This window comes from Dysidea avara, chromosome 6 (genome assembly GCF_963678975.1).
Source record: "Dysidea avara chromosome 6, odDysAvar1.4, whole genome shotgun sequence".
Lineage (NCBI taxonomy): Eukaryota > Metazoa > Porifera > Demospongiae > Dictyoceratida > Dysideidae > Dysidea > Dysidea avara.
Genome location: NC_089277.1, coordinates 9,439,614 through 9,455,606, shown reverse-complemented (window position 1 = coordinate 9,455,606; position 15,993 = coordinate 9,439,614). Strand labels below are relative to the sequence as shown.

Here is a 15,993-nt window from a genome sequence, read left to right as displayed (position 1 = left end):
AGTGAAGTCATGGTAACTACAACCTGTAATAGATCAAATTTCTCTGTATTTAGTATGGGAATAATGCATTACATGAGGCAGCATGGAATGGACATGCTGATGTCACAAAGCTGCTGCTCAAGTCATCGTGTTTTGTGGACAGTTTAAACAAAAATGTTTGTACTCCACTTCACCTGGCTACGCAGAATGCACATGGCAAGGTTATGCAGACCTTGCTAAAATTCAAAGCGGACATGAAAATAATAAACCAGGTAAATAAGACATAAGTTGGGTAAAGTGGATTAATTTTGTTTGTTGCAGCAAGGTGAAGCAGCACTACACTTGGCAGTGAAGTATAGCCATCTTGACTTACTTCCTTTGTTTGCTGCAGCCAAGGCAGATTTCAATATTGAAACTAAAGTACAGTTTTACAAGGAATACTTACTGTAATGCTTCACTAACATAGCCCACTGTGACTTTCATGTCTTAGCTGTTGAATGAATAATTATTTTGTGAAATTCTTTTCATCATTATCACCTTCTCTATAGCCTGTTAGAAGTTTGTGGGTGATGATAGACCGGTTCTTCAATCACTATAGGATGGGTACACTCCACTACACATTGCAGCCAAGCATGGTAATGTGGCCATATTGAGAGTACTACTGCTGTTAGGAGCTGATCCTCACAAGTTGAATAAAGTAAGCATAAAATTACTAATTATTTCTCTTGCTCTTGTATTTCCAATTTACCGCGACTTAGTTTATCATGTATCAATTCTGTTTCCTTTTGATCTTTCAGCAGTTATACTGACATCATGATGTTGTTATGTACACTTGTTTCTCTGATCTAGGAAGGTGTTAGTCCAGCTGGTATCGCAGCAGAGTATGGACAACAGGAAGCGGTCAACATACTGAAACATTCAGATGATGTTAGTGAATGAAGCTGCTATGTAATACATTATTATTCCCCCCTACAGATCACATCAAGTAGTGCACTAGAGTTATCATTGGTAAATACTGGGTGAAGTTGTGTGCTGTGTGTGTTACAATAATGTTATACAGGTAGGCAGGACAAGGAGGCCATTACGGTCTGTATGGAAACCAGCTAAAAATGTATGGCACCATATGAGGTGAGATGGAAAGCAAAAGTTTATAAACAAGCTACCTGAATCAAGTATGTTTTGGGCCATTTGATGTGGTCACTATAACAAGGTGGTCTTTATTAATGAGGTCATGAAGTACACCTTAGCTATGTTTAAAATCCACTTGACTTGGTTACTGTAATGAGGTGGGGGTCAAATTAATGAAATACACCTTAGCTAGACACAGCTGACGTTAGTAAAGCAAATGGCCACTACATTTACACAAGACATTTTGTTATTTAGGAGAAGGTCCAGGAGTGGTAGTAGAGACAATCTTACTGAAGAGCTACAGTCAAAAGACAAGAAAAGACTATTAGACTGGAGTACAGCCTCAACCACAGCCTTAGCTGGCAGTCAGTTGGGTAGTCCAGTTAGTGTACCCACAAGAAGACCAACTCCATACAAGACAAGGACAAGGCTGTGTAGCAGCAACGAGGAGTGTCACAACGACACGTCAGCTAAGAATGATGATACCATACAAACTCGCCGATGTACCAGTCTTGAAGGAATGTTGGATAAAGACAATACTCCAGCTCTAGCTGATTTGAAGTCTCCACCAAAACAGACTTCGACACCAATTCAGTCACCCAATAATGACAGCAAGGATCACGTCACTATGGTGCCTGTTAAGTTTGGCACTCCAACACATGAGAAAACCAGGACAAGGTACACAACTGTTTGTTAAAACTTCACCTTAATTCTAAATTCCTTAGCCCACAAAGTGATGCAGAGAAAAAATCAAACAAGAAAAGTAAGTAGCTAATTTATACATTACAGAGTGTCTCATCATAAATATCCCCTCTAGCCATAATAAACAGTGTACCATTGGAGATGAATAGACTACACGAGCCCAACATACAAATGGAGCCAAAGAAATCAATATTGGTAAATACATTCATACATTCTTTGTGACAGATGTACACTACACCAAGTCTATACAGCTACTATTAGTACAGTTATTAGAAACAGCCATGGGTCACCACTCAGTTGCTAAGAGTCAAACTCATCCCTCAAAAGAAAAGCAGTGAACACCCGAGACCTCATGCTTTAGGTGATAGATACACCACACATACACAATTCAGTGGTGCATGTACGGGTCATTGGATGGCTAAACCATCCATTACACATCATTAGACTAGTGGGAGCCTGTGACCTCATTAACAAACATTGTAGCATAAATTAGATGCTTGACTACTCCTTAACATAAAACATTACTTATGCTATAATCTTTCTTTATTTACTGGCTATGTTGTGGTCAACACTTTAGGCTCAGCTACCACGTGATAAAAGGAAGGCTGAAATTCAAGAGGAATTGGACACAATGAAGACAGCGTTTGAAATACGTCTGTCACAGATTGAAAAACGTTACCAGCGACAGTTATGGTTGGCCACAGAACAAGCTAACATGGAACGGTATCAACACAGAACGGCTTCATTACCACACAATGGATGGGGTAACAGGCAATACCAGTATTACCAACCATCGCGAGGAGGATACCACCATGAACAACCCAAAAGACTGTCAAGTCTCCCAGCAGCTGAGAACACTCCATGGCAAGTCAAGAAGAGACTATTCAGTAATGGATACAGCAGTGAAGACGAGTATAGCGGTTATGACCACAGCTACAATAGCCCCCAATATTACGATAGTGACGATTCTCTAAGTGACCAACTGTCACCAGATTATAATGGGGAAATGGTTTTTCCAGAAGATGAAACAGATTATACGAACAAAAAGCCGTGGTTTGAAGATGATTCACCAACAAGCAGTGTTAGAAGTGGAAAGAGTGGTAGAGAAAGTAAGAAGATATCACCACATGAGTACTCAGAGACAAAGAAACCGATCCGGGAAAAATTAGCTCACTTTCACGAAAAGATCAGACAACACTATCTGGAGAAGACTGACCCAAGAACGTCTGCTGCTCAACGATACAAACAACTTGTTGATCAGAATGACAATGCGATAACTACTACAAGACTACATCAATTGGAACAACGGATACAAGAACTGGAGACGTCAATGCACAATCAAACTCTAGTTTAGAAGACATGGCCTGAGTATATGACCAGGAAATGTACCGAACAAGTGAACATCAAATTCTGCAAACAATCAAACACACAATAATTGTTATTGTAAACAGAGCACCAATTGATTGTGATTTATAAATGAGGCGATTCATGTACTGTAATGTGCTGGCTCAGGAGAAATAGGGTTGCAGAAATTATGTGTACCACACACAGTGCAACTTAAACAATGACTTTACTAAGCCATTTTGGACACAAGTTACATTCAAACAGGTGACCAAATTAGAAGAGGTGCCACAAAACTCGAAAATGCAAACCTTTAATCCATCAGTATTTTTCAGACAACAAAAGTTACTACATATTTAAACTTCACCAAATTCCATACACCCATCAACAAGCACTACCATTAGTGATACAGGGCAATCACAGCACAAATTTCTTATTACTATAAATAATAATTGACAATAAAAATATACGGACTACACAAGGCAGTTACTATACAGTCAGTGTTGAGGAGTGTTGTGATGTGGTGAATCATATAGTTAGGTAGTGGCTCTGCTGTTGGTGGCAGCTGGCTCCAATTCTGTGGCTGGTGTTTCCGGCTCTTCATCATTGTAAATATTTTCAGCCTGGCAATTAGAAATCTTATTAAAGTTAAGTGCATGGTATCAAAGTGAGAAAGTTCAACAAAATTTCACCTCAACAAAACCCTTGCATTTGGACCACAATTTCCTGACAGATGGCTGTGTAAGGCAGGCCACTTTGCACACACAATACAGGATTCTTACAAGTTTAAACAAGTTACCTATTGGGCAGGGCATCCCACATTATTTAATTTTTGTTATTTGTTACATAGTAACCTGATTAGAGCAGTCTCACTGCAACAAGTTTACCAAGTTTTATTGCTGTCAATTTTTTTCGCTTACCATTTGCCACACTTGGAGGATGTTGTCTTCAGAGACGCTGCAGATCACCCACGGCTCTGCAGGATTCCAAGTGAAGTCAGATATCTTGGCTGTGTGGCCGCCATGTATAAACTAGACATAGACAATACCATGATAAATACTAGTATTTGTCTATAAAATACAAAATCTTCACACCCTTTAAAGTAGTTGCCAAGCTATATACACACTATATAAACACATGTATTGTATAGAAACCTGTATGGCATGCATTGTTTGTACAGTGGAGTCCCTTAGAAAGGACACCACCAGACAGGGACACTTTGATATAAAATAAGGACAGTTTCACAGATGGTCTCATTTGTACGTACTGTATTTCCTTGATCAAATGCTGCACCTTCAATAGTAGCTGCCAATCGATTTTGAATATAAGGGTTTAAATATTGTTTTCAAGCATCGAGTGGTGGCTGATTTCAAATAGTCGTTGTATTGATTTTGAAACTAAGGTAATAAACCTCATAGCGTTTAACCAAGTAAATACTATATCTGCTGAGTATGCAGTTGACACAGCTGAAAATCTTATTGTTTGCTGTAGTAGAGTTTGTCAACAATATTTTGACAAGCCACAATGAAGTTGTAGTGTAAACATGGTAAGAATGTTTGAATTGCAACCTTGTTGAGATCATGCATAAGGTTTGGTCTGCATGCCACAACCTTTAATACAGTGTAGCCTCTATGCATTGTCAGACACAAGGCAAAGCTTTGCTAAATTTACAATCAGACACATACACACATACAGACAGACACATATACACAGACAGACACATATACACAGTCAGATACATATACACAGACAGACACATATACACAGTCAGACACATGTACACAGTCAGACACAGTCAGACACATACACACAAACAGACAGACAGTCAGACACATACACACAAATAGTCAGACACATACAAACACATACATATAGACAGACACAGTCAGACATACACACAAACATACAGACAGTCAGACACATACATACAGACAGACACAGTCAAACACATACACACAAACAGACAGACACTCAGACACATACATACAGACAGACAGACACAGTCAACCATATATACATAAACAGACACAGTCAAATATACATAGCACGTACATAGATACAGACAGTCACAGTCAGACACATGACACATCAAAGCAAAGCCTTTGACTACTGTGCTGGAATGATTGCCTAGTATTGCCTACCCAGTCAACCAGCACTGGAACACTTGTGTGCTCAGGTGCTAAGAGTCAGGCAAATCCTCCTGAGCCAGGACTAGATGTGAAAGTGTTGGCACCCGAAGTTCCACCTGAACATTCACCCACACACATGGATAGTTGACATTTGCTCTCCCAGTTAACATCATTTACCTACTGATGTTATAGCTGGGTGGCCCAGTACACCAGGTCACCAGGATTGGAACAATGTGAGCAGTAAGGTTTCTTGCTCAAGGAACAACATCACCTGGCATTGAACTTGGAACCTTTAGATTACCAGGCCGATGCTCTAACCACTTGGCTATTGCTGCCATATTTAAAGACAGACAGAAAGACAGTCACACAGACTGAGTTAGACACAGACACAGATACAGTCAGACATGTACACATACAGATAGACACATATACACACTGATACACATACAAGCATACAGACAAGCACATATTGTACTTTGTGTGGGAGGATCAAAGCGATGCTGTATCGTATTGTCCATACAGTACTAATCAACTGCATAACTGTACTGTATGAGTCATACAGTACAGTTATGCAGCTAATTGAGCAAATACAGTACAGTTATGCGGAGAATTTATTTAAGGAATGTTACGTAAACAACTCACTGTAATTGTTAAAATTAGCCAAACTAATCATACGAGTTCGTTCTACGGCTAGGAATAGATTGTATAAACACTTACTGATCGTCTGATCACGAAGCTTTTAAACACGACTCCACTAAGACAGCACGACTGATCATGTGTGTGACATTGTAAATTGCTAAAACTAGCCAAACTAATCCTATTAGTTCGTTCTACGACTCGAAATAGATTATATGAACACTTATTGATATCCTTATCACCGAAAATCGCAGCGGTTTGAGTACTAGAGAAAATCATTCCGAGCCAGACGTGACCAGGAAGTACAATATAATTATCACTTAAAGCACCACCTTGCTTGCGTGTACGAAAAATACAGTACTTTGGGGGTGTCTCGAGGCAAAAACAGCACTTGGCTTTGCCTTGTGCTGTATTAGCCTCTCGACACACACCCTCGTACTGTATTTTCCGTACACACGCGTGGCGGTGCTTTAACTCTAACATACAGACTAACAAACAAGTAGACAGACAACACATTACCAGCAGTTCTGGTGGTCCGTCCTCAGCATCTTCTGGTGACTGATCCTCACCAATTTTACTAAACAACAAACAACCACACAACGTCATCAATTCTACCATTAATGTCAATTCTACCATTAATGGTACATTAACAAAGTAACTACGTGAAGTAGGAACAATGGAATATCGACAGAACTGTTGTTCCCACTTTATACCCCCAGTGAGGGGAAAACCACAGAACTTTTTTTTGTCTCAATGTATTTCCTTATTTATAACTCCACACGTAGCCTTCTACACTGCTCCTAATACTGTGGCTACTATACTGTAGATGAAACAACAGTACAAACATAGTAGAGAACACTGATAAAAACCTTATAAAAAGATGTTCCTAAAAACAGCTATATTTTTAGACTTGATAAATCATTTGAAAATAGTAGACAAAAGTACTGAATGTGATAACAAAGTAGTTTAATGGTTTTGATTGAAACTAGACCACCTAATTTAGTAAAACTGACAGTAATTTTTTTTGGCAATTTATGTACTTATCAGCACATTCTATAGGCCTATTTGTAATAGTGAGGTTACAATGGTGCTCATCAATAAGGACACGGGCACCTCGATAATCAGGACTCCTGTCCACGGTCTCACTTGTATTTGTATTAGCATACACACAATAAGACCCCTGAAATCAGGACACCTCACTAATAAGGACAATACTCTATCAAGCTATAGCTAGTGGTCCAAGCTATCTGTTACATACAACGATACTGTACCTGAGGTCCCAAACATGTAGTCGTCGGTCAGTACCACTGGAAGCCAAAATGGTCTCATTGTGAGGAGACCATTGTACCTGGTGGAATATGATAACATCAATTAGGATATCATTAGCATACTGCACAGCTCAATTAACACCCGTCCATTGATCAGCTTATACCACAAGTGACAATTTCAGAGCACCCAGTTAAAAACATTTGGACAGTAATCTGTGACTATAGTTTATGATGGAGTAAGTGTATGTATTTGTGCTCTGTTGTGTGTTTGTAAGTGTATGTATGTATGTTTCCTCGGCCAGGGAAGAACGGCTATGCCAACTAGTTTGAGTTTAAATTATAAATCAAACCAATCAATCAAATCAGTACAAAAGTTTTATAAAGTCTTAAGTACAAAAACAAGGACCATTTCTCTGTATCATATTACAAAACTAATTCTTGACTAACCCAAAGCAAGTTGTGAAGCATTTGGCCATTTGTCCAATAGTTATAGCTGGACAACACAGATACAGATGCTAGGCTAGCACATAATATGTACCATCACAGAAATACTGACCTGAAATATTTCATCTTTATGTGACTCAAACGAATGCAGCTTCATCTTCAAGTTCCTCAAGTCCCATAACGCAACCGTCTAGAGGAAGACAATGTCCTAACATATTCTGTATTGTACTATACCCTAACTGTCTGTAATTACGTACACGTAAAATTTCAGATAGCAAAATCGTGCCTTACTGGCTATGGCTAAATTAATTCTAATTGATGGGACCTATTTACATGGTCAGTATAATTGGCAGGGCCATGAGCATACCTTAGTTATGTTTGGGACCTACTTGACATGGTCACTACAATGAGGTGGTCTTATTAAGTAGGTGGTTGTAGTATATATCAAGCACATCATAGATTCACACACAGCGAGAAAACACAAATGGCCGACCTTTTAAGGAAAACTGACAATCATGATTTAAATTAAATTGTACTGTACTAATTATCTCATTCTAAAGATCGAGAATGGAGTTGATTAAAATACACAGTCTACCATTACATACGTAGGGTACTATGCAGTATTATGCAATGCATGTTGGAAAGGAAATTTGAAGAAATGTTATAGTAAAGAATTCAATAGACAAACCTACATACCTAATAGTTCCATACATTATATACCTTTGTTTAAAGAGAAAGCCTAAATTTTAGTCCTTATAGAGAGGTGTTTCACTGTATTCAATAAGCTACTCATAGTATCTACATTCCTTCCCATATCTACACAGATGGTTGTCAAGTACATTTCATGAGCAGATGGAAAGGCAATTGACCAGTTAAGTGACAAAGTGATGTAGTGGTCTTGTCCCTACCTAATTGCTGCTACTTTTGAAGTCTCTGCTTAATCCAGTAACCACCAGGCCATGTAGTTAGTGACAGACACCTTTGCTTCACTTAGCCACCATAACATAGGCCCTCTGTCACTAGGCTAGTAGTTTGTTGGTAGTGTTTGGAATAAAAACTCTACACAGCTCTTAGAAAACCAAGTCTGACATCCAGGTGTGTTCTACTGTTACTAATAGTTTAGCTACACTGGTGATAGCTCCATGTATGATATAGTCAGGTTAAGTTGGTAAGGAAATTACAAGGTGTTGACCATATACAATGCTTCCATTGAAATTACAATTATACGCTACATGATATTGTGGACAACCAATAAATGAACCTCGGACACGCACGAACTCACACACACAGAGTGACACACATACACACACACACACACACACACACACAGAGTGACACACATACACACACACACACACAGAGTGACACACACACACACACACACACACACACAGAGTGACACACACACACACACACACACACAGAGTGACACACACACACACACAGAGTGACACACGCATACGCACACAGAGTGACACACACGCACACACGCACGCACGCACGCACACACACACTACACACCTTATCAGCAGAACCTGTGGCTAAAATGTATTCACTGAATGGATTAAATGACAAACAGTTGACCTACAACAAATAACCAATAAACACATGATCCATTGAGCACAACTCACCTCAGCATTGTGAGCATCCACCATGTGGCTTGGCTTGTTAGGATTGTTGGTACGTATGTCCCATCTTGAAGAGGGAAACAAAACAACATGCCATTAATGTTACTGAACTAGCAACACATGTTCAACTTGTAGAGTTACACATCTTTATGGGGCCACAACAATGTTTTGTGTTTGTTTGCTTCATAAACATTTGAATCCTGATGGTGCATCTACAGATGTATAATCAGGTATACGTACAGCCAAAATGTTTACAGGAATAAGTTGTACTTCTTTTTATTCATACTAGTTGTACAGCCTAATGTATACAACCAGGAGTACACACTGCCAGAAAACCAAGCACACATGGTAACACTATCTATATCAAATTTATACTACGCTATTGTTTGTACTCACTTACTATCAATAACAAGAAACATTTTAACAAGTATGTGCTTAGAATTCACATAGCAGAGAAAAGATATTATTATATTGGATCAGCTTTGTTTATTGGCTTGATAATAATACTTTATATTGCCTATCGAATATTGGCAACAAACAAAAAAAAAAGTTAGCTAGCTAGCTGATTGCGTGTATACATTGTAAAAGTACATTCACTGTATAATAAAGTGTTCATTTATTTATTATCAACTTTACCAGTTAGGTACTGGATAGCGAACACAGACAGCAGAGCCTGTACGAGTTGTTTACCACTAACCTAGGAGCCTAAGTGAAAATCTTTGGGTAAAGTGAAATGGGACTATCTAGTAAGCATGTACAATGAGCCTTTTCCACAATTATGTCAGAAAACAAAATTCAAGCCAAAGTTTGTTGTGGCAATGCCACATTGCACACTGAACTGAACCTTCATTAAGATCAGACAAGTAATATAGTATTGAGTTATAAGTCATACAAGTGTTGTGGTGAGGTAAGTATGCTAAATGAGCTGACTTCAATGGGAATCCTATTTATTTGCTTACTTAAGGGGAGGAGTGGTACTTACAGTGTATTAGGATGTAAAAATTGATATTGAACTTTAAAAAATTCCATCATTCCACTCCATGTTTATACACTCCCGTACATGTTTGTCTTGCACATGTTACAGTTGGTTCTATATCGTGATATATGTTCATATCGTAATGTAAACCTTGGTGATATATGATATAGAGTTTTTCAATATCGTGGCAGCACTACTTACCTTATAGTAGAAAGCATAGATCTAATCCTAATTTTTGAAGATGAAAATTTGAAGACAGTCAAGCAACCACGAAAATTACATCCCTCAAAAATATGTATCTTTGATGCATTTTAGACTCTTGTAGATTGTTTCTGATGCACTGAGGCACTTTCATTTAAACCATTGCTTAAAAGTTAAGGGAAGGGAAAGAGAGGAAGGGACGGAGAGAAATTGTCAATGGTGGTCAATGCTCCCTTCAAATGAAACCTTGTTATAGTATTATCCCATTAAGTTTCCTCCTTGTTGCTTGATAACTAGGAAATTATGTCTGACCAAACTTTTTTATGATCAGACACACATGTTGTGTGACAAAACAGTCCATGACATCCTGTGATACTGTAATTCTCCTGTCTGACACCTTGTCAGTGAATTAGCAAAATGAGTTAGTGGTGATAAAACAAGAACTGCTAGGTTAGGTGTGAATGTGCTGTGTATTAACTGTTTGGATTAGACCTTTGTAAGAGAAAGGCCTTGCAAAAATTCATTGCTACGAAAACAAAGCTGTGTGATCCTCGTTGTTAAACTTATACAATTCTTATATAACCCCTGGTACACAATTAGATTGTGGGTTTTAGATATCCTGATTTTATTTTTGACATCACTTCTTGTGTATTACTTTCATCTACTATATTTTAGGGCTGGGACAAAGCTTCAAAGATTTTGTAACTTTCGAAGGTAGTTTTACCCCTCCAAAGCTCCATAACCATGTGATACTGGTATGTATAGTACTTGTAAGCATGCAACTACCATTGACAAATTTTGCAGTCTGAGCAGTTTGTACTACTCTAAACACAGGCTGCTTAGCTGCAACAAAGTATGAGACCATATAAGTGTATATCCATCAGTTACGATCATTAATTGATATAACCAACAAAGCTTCAGTAGCTTTCTTGCAAGAAGCTTTGGAGTTTAAAAGTTGGCCTTGTTCCAGCCCTAGTGGTATACATACAAAGAGTTCACATTTAGACGACATTTGCTAGGTCCCCATCACCCACACCCTATGTAGTGTACAAATGTGAACAACTGCAAAAAAAAAAAAAGGCCAGAACTACATGTTTTAATGTTTGATGTCATTCATACATGAAGTATTACCAAGAGTATATTATGGGGAGGAAGTGTCAAACTGCATTATAAGCACGCCTGTAAAGTACCCTGCATATTTTTGTTTCTTCTCATAAACCTGACCGCTATTGATTGCTTAGATTTAGCAGCACCTTAATAGTTTAACTGGTGATCCGCATGGAATCACTCTCCCAATTATATACCCTTGAAGGACAAGTGTGGCAAGTGGTCAATTGTATTACTGAAGTGGCAGAGTTGAAATTGTAAGTAGCTATTCTTTGGACAAGTGCATGAACACTTTTAGTGCCAGGTACTGGTGATATGATGTAAAATTTATGCTGTATTTTCTAAACTAATTTCAAATTTCTGATGTGAATGATGAAGAGAAGCATACGTTGTTTTGTAATTGATGACATGACACATGCCATCAGTGTATCATATGTATTGTAAATGTTATGAGACACAAAAACATATATTATCGAATCTCCACAAATGAGACCATTTATTCTAATGGTTGAAATTGTAACAAGTAGAAGCAAGAGTATATAATGGGGAGGGAGGAGAGTGCTGAACTACGCTATAAGCTGTGAAAAAATGAGCCCGCAAAGTAACCCGCATACCTTCATTTCTTCTTGTAAACCTGACAGCTGTTGATTGTTCCACGTTACTAATTCAAGGCGGGTAGTCTACATGGCCATTTTGATATGTCAGTTTTGCTAGTAAAACTGTCGAGGTAGCAGATAGCAACCTTGATGAAATGTTGAATGAAGACACTACGTGTGAGATTGATATTCTTGACAGCCCAGAGTACGGAACTGAATTTGTTCAAGGCAGTGTCAATGTTCAAGTTAGATGTGTGTTGTTTGTGTCTTTCTTTTTGTACCAAGTTCCTTACTTTTCTCGAGTACACTTTTCTTTCACTCATTAGCTTCACGTGTATGTTTGTGTGACTCTACACCCACCACTTTGATCGTCCATATCTCAACGGTGCCTTGTCCCAGTGCATTAAACTAAACGCCATTATACTCATCACATGATGGCAATTCAATTGCCAAAGATCTTATGACTATCTCATGAATACATGATAAAGAAGAAACGAAGAGGACACTTAGTGGAAACGATATCACCTGTTCATTACTTCATATCACAAGTACTGTTTTGTATAGAACAAAACTGTTTAGATCAGTACTGAGCAGTTTATATATATATATATATATATATATGTATATATATAAAGAACTTTGCGTGGGAGTATCAAAGCAAAAAAGTGTTCTATATTCACCATAAAGGCGCAAGTGTTCTATACTGGGCAGTTATAGAACACTTTAATAGACCACAGCTCTATATCAGGTAGTTATAGAACTGCCAGGTCTATTTTGTAGGCTGATAGCCTACTTTGAGTGAGTAATCACTCATTTTGGTCAGTACAACCAATCAACCAAGCCAGTGTAGGCTGATAGCCCGACTGTGCTGGCTGACCAGTCAACCGAACCAGTAAGAGGAAAATCACTGGATTTAATTTATAGAGGCACTTAAAGATTTCGATGATGGCTGCTTGTGGTCAGCAGCAGTCAACGTTCTTAGTACGTTTTGCTCACATGAACGGACAAGTCCTAAGAATATCACGGAAATATGCTTATTAAAATACCACAATCAAAAAAAATTTTCGGATTGAGAAGACGGATTAGTCTCACAAAACAACTAATGAAGGCGCAGCACAGTGCAACGCAGGCGAAATACAGGCGCAATGCCTATTCTACCGATGATAACACTTCTCCGTGAGTTTCTAATTGTTTCGTGTGTCTTGTGTGTACCTCAAGTTGACAGTTCTCTATACCAGATAAAACACTGCCTTTCGCTCGTGCTATACGGGAAATATAGCACTCAAGAGTGGTCTCGAGACGAAATATAAGTGCTATATTTGTCTCTTGCCCACTCTTTTTGTGCTATATTTCCCGTATAGCACTCGTGGCAGTGCTTTATCTGGTACATAAATATATATAAAGATGGTACAATATTATTACTTGATATTGCGGTATAACTACATTTTCAGTATGCCTTAGTTAGATGCCATTTTAGACCTCTACTGCCACATCAGACACAAAAGTATCCTTTTAAACTGAAGACATGATAATATATGTTAAAGCATTGCCTTGAGTGCTATATGAAAAATAAAGTACGAGGCCAAGCGTCGAGTGCTTTATTTTTCATATAGCACAAGCAAGGCTATGCTTTAAATGATTTATGGAACGTTCTAGTCATGTAGCTTCACCACACACTAGGACTCGCAATTAACACGTGTTGCACGAACTATTAGCAGCCTGAATGCAGCACACAAACTAAAGTAACTCACGCGTAGTTCACCATAGCTTGGCATGGCAGACGTTCATCATGTATTTTGGCAGGTTTTGGTCACAACCCAAAATCAATTCTATTGTGACACATGGTGAAGTATTTCCATGACATCTCCAGGACTTGTCTGTTAACATTAACAAATGTAACAGCAACATTACCTTCTCCCACCCATCATCGAAGCATTTAGGTATGCCTATAAAAGCAATCCAGTGGTGTAACTCATGTTGGCTGGGGGTGATTGACCACTCAACGCAACAAGGGCTATCAGCCTTCAACAGCTTGGGTGATTAGTCATACTGGTGTGAGTGCTGCGGCTGGTTAGCCTATACTAGAGCACATGGGAAACTGTGCTTTATTGCTCACAAAGAGTGCTTTATTACAAGTACACGAAAAAAATTGGAATTTTCAACTAGAGTAGGAGCACATCAATAAAAAGTACTGAAACAAGTTGGAGTAGTCCATGATATTAAATCACAGTAAAACAATAAGAAGTGTTATGTCCCTACTGTGCTCAAGATACCATAACGGAAATGCACAGTAGGGATATAACACTTCTTATTGTTTACGGTGATTTAATACCATGGACTACTCCAACTTGTTTCAGTACTTTTTATTGATGTGCTATGGTCCCTACTCTAGTTGAAAATTCCAAATTTTTTCGTGTACTTGTTTGTAAACTTATTTTTGTAAATAATTTTATTAAGACTGGTGAACCCACGCATACTGCATCTGAAATGCACTGCGCACCCCAGCTATATATCAATTATCGTCTGAAAAGTGAAATATCCATTACGCTTTGTTGTCAGCTATGTTCAACCTGTTACATAGCATTTCGAATCAAGTACTGTTCAAAAAGCACCTCTACAATCCACACACACCAAAAGTAAGAAATAGTGCTGTGCGCCCCAATTATATTAATTATTGTCTGAAAAGTGAAGTATCCATTACGCTTCGCTATCGGCTATGTTCAACCTGTTACACAGCAGTACGAATCAAGAATTGTTTTAAAAGCACCTCTGCAGTCAAAATAGCCACTATGAAAAATATAGACGATTTCCGTTACGGAGGGAAGCCATCACGTGCTACCGCCAAATCGACACCTTTCGCTGTCAGCAAAGATGAATGGGACACAAAGAAGAACACTGGTAAGTCCATGAAGAATGCATTGTATGTACTGCGGTATGCCAAAAGGTACCTGTCGGGCCGAAGCGACGTTGAACAGTGAAAAAATCAAGCCCGTAGCCTTAGCTGTTATCAAGTTACGCTTGTCTGAAGGAACCAGTCAGTTACTTACTTACTCAGTCAGTAGAAAATTCCGTCAAATAAATTTAAAAAAAATTCCATAGCAACTTGTTGAAAGCATTTCGGGTCAATGTATGGGCTTACCGTAAGTGTATAAATTTTCGTGGATTTCATGGTTTGCAGCTGATCCACGAAAATTAATCCATTTTGAAACTCACGTCTCAGCTCGAGCAGATCTATTAACCGTTACCACCAATACACTTTCCTTATGCGTTACCATAAATATGCTGACGAGGACACGTGTACCAGTTCACCACGTGAATAGCTAGATACTAATTTTTTTCTTTTTTGAATGATACAAAGTAGCTATAAAATTGTATGTACAACACACAAGTGCATTAAACAAAACTTAAAGCCAAAGCAGTAAATCAGTTCATTAAACGTGACTCCACCCTAACCAGATCCATTGGAGGTGGAGTTTTGTCAAAGTGACCAGATGATGACCACGGATACAGGCACTAGCAGAGCACAGCAAAGAAAAGGAAAGACAGTAACAGAGCCAGTCTCGAGTATTTATCCCTCCACTTATTGGACAAAAGCGAAGAAGCCAGACATTTATAGAAGATAGTGGCTTCATGAGCCAGACCTCCAGTAGAGGAAAAAACCAAGGGAGAGACAGAATGAGGCGTGTTCAACTTCTCGATGGCCTTGTTCAAGCATCTAAGACCCATTTCCTCTGATTCCAGCAGGCAAGATTCTTTTGTGGTGCGGAGTCAACTCCACAAAATGGTTTGCTTAGTCCCAGATAGTGCGCCAGCGTAAATGGAGTAGCTAGCCAAAGCTGTTAAGGTGTAAACCTTAAG

The 15,993-nt window shown here is 38.6% G+C and overlaps 2 protein-coding genes across 2 annotated transcripts in view; one reads left to right on the top strand and one right to left on the bottom strand.

The window, feature by feature from the left end:
• The first annotated feature begins 200 nt into the window (after window positions 1-200).
• Window positions 201-3,295, top strand: LOC136257616 (uncharacterized). The gene is made up of 10 exons (XM_066050866.1): window positions 201-251; window positions 301-399; window positions 578-676; window positions 829-906; window positions 955-987; window positions 1,040-1,107; window positions 1,363-1,785; window positions 1,833-1,870; window positions 1,925-2,004; window positions 2,387-3,295. The coding sequence occupies exons 1-10, from the start codon at window positions 204-206 to the stop codon at window positions 3,161-3,163; spliced, it is 1,743 nt and encodes a 580-aa protein (XP_065906938.1). The 5' UTR covers window positions 201-203; the 3' UTR covers window positions 3,164-3,295.
• A 272-nt stretch (window positions 3,296-3,567) lies between these two features.
• LOC136257484 (histone-binding protein RBBP4-like) overlaps window positions 3,568-15,993 on the bottom strand; it is a 32,372-nt gene continuing 19,946 nt past the window's right edge. The window contains exons 12-18 of the mRNA XM_066050705.1: window positions 9,259-9,322; window positions 9,149-9,211; window positions 7,740-7,817; window positions 7,187-7,263; window positions 6,435-6,492; window positions 4,071-4,181; window positions 3,568-3,773 (exon numbers count right to left, since the gene is read on the bottom strand). Of these exons, the coding sequence (XP_065906777.1) occupies window positions 3,687-3,773; window positions 4,071-4,181; window positions 6,435-6,492; window positions 7,187-7,263; window positions 7,740-7,817; window positions 9,149-9,211; window positions 9,259-9,322 (538 nt within the window). The 3' untranslated portion in view covers window positions 3,568-3,686. The remainder of the gene's footprint in view (window positions 3,774-4,070; window positions 4,182-6,434; window positions 6,493-7,186; window positions 7,264-7,739; window positions 7,818-9,148; window positions 9,212-9,258; window positions 9,323-15,993) is intronic.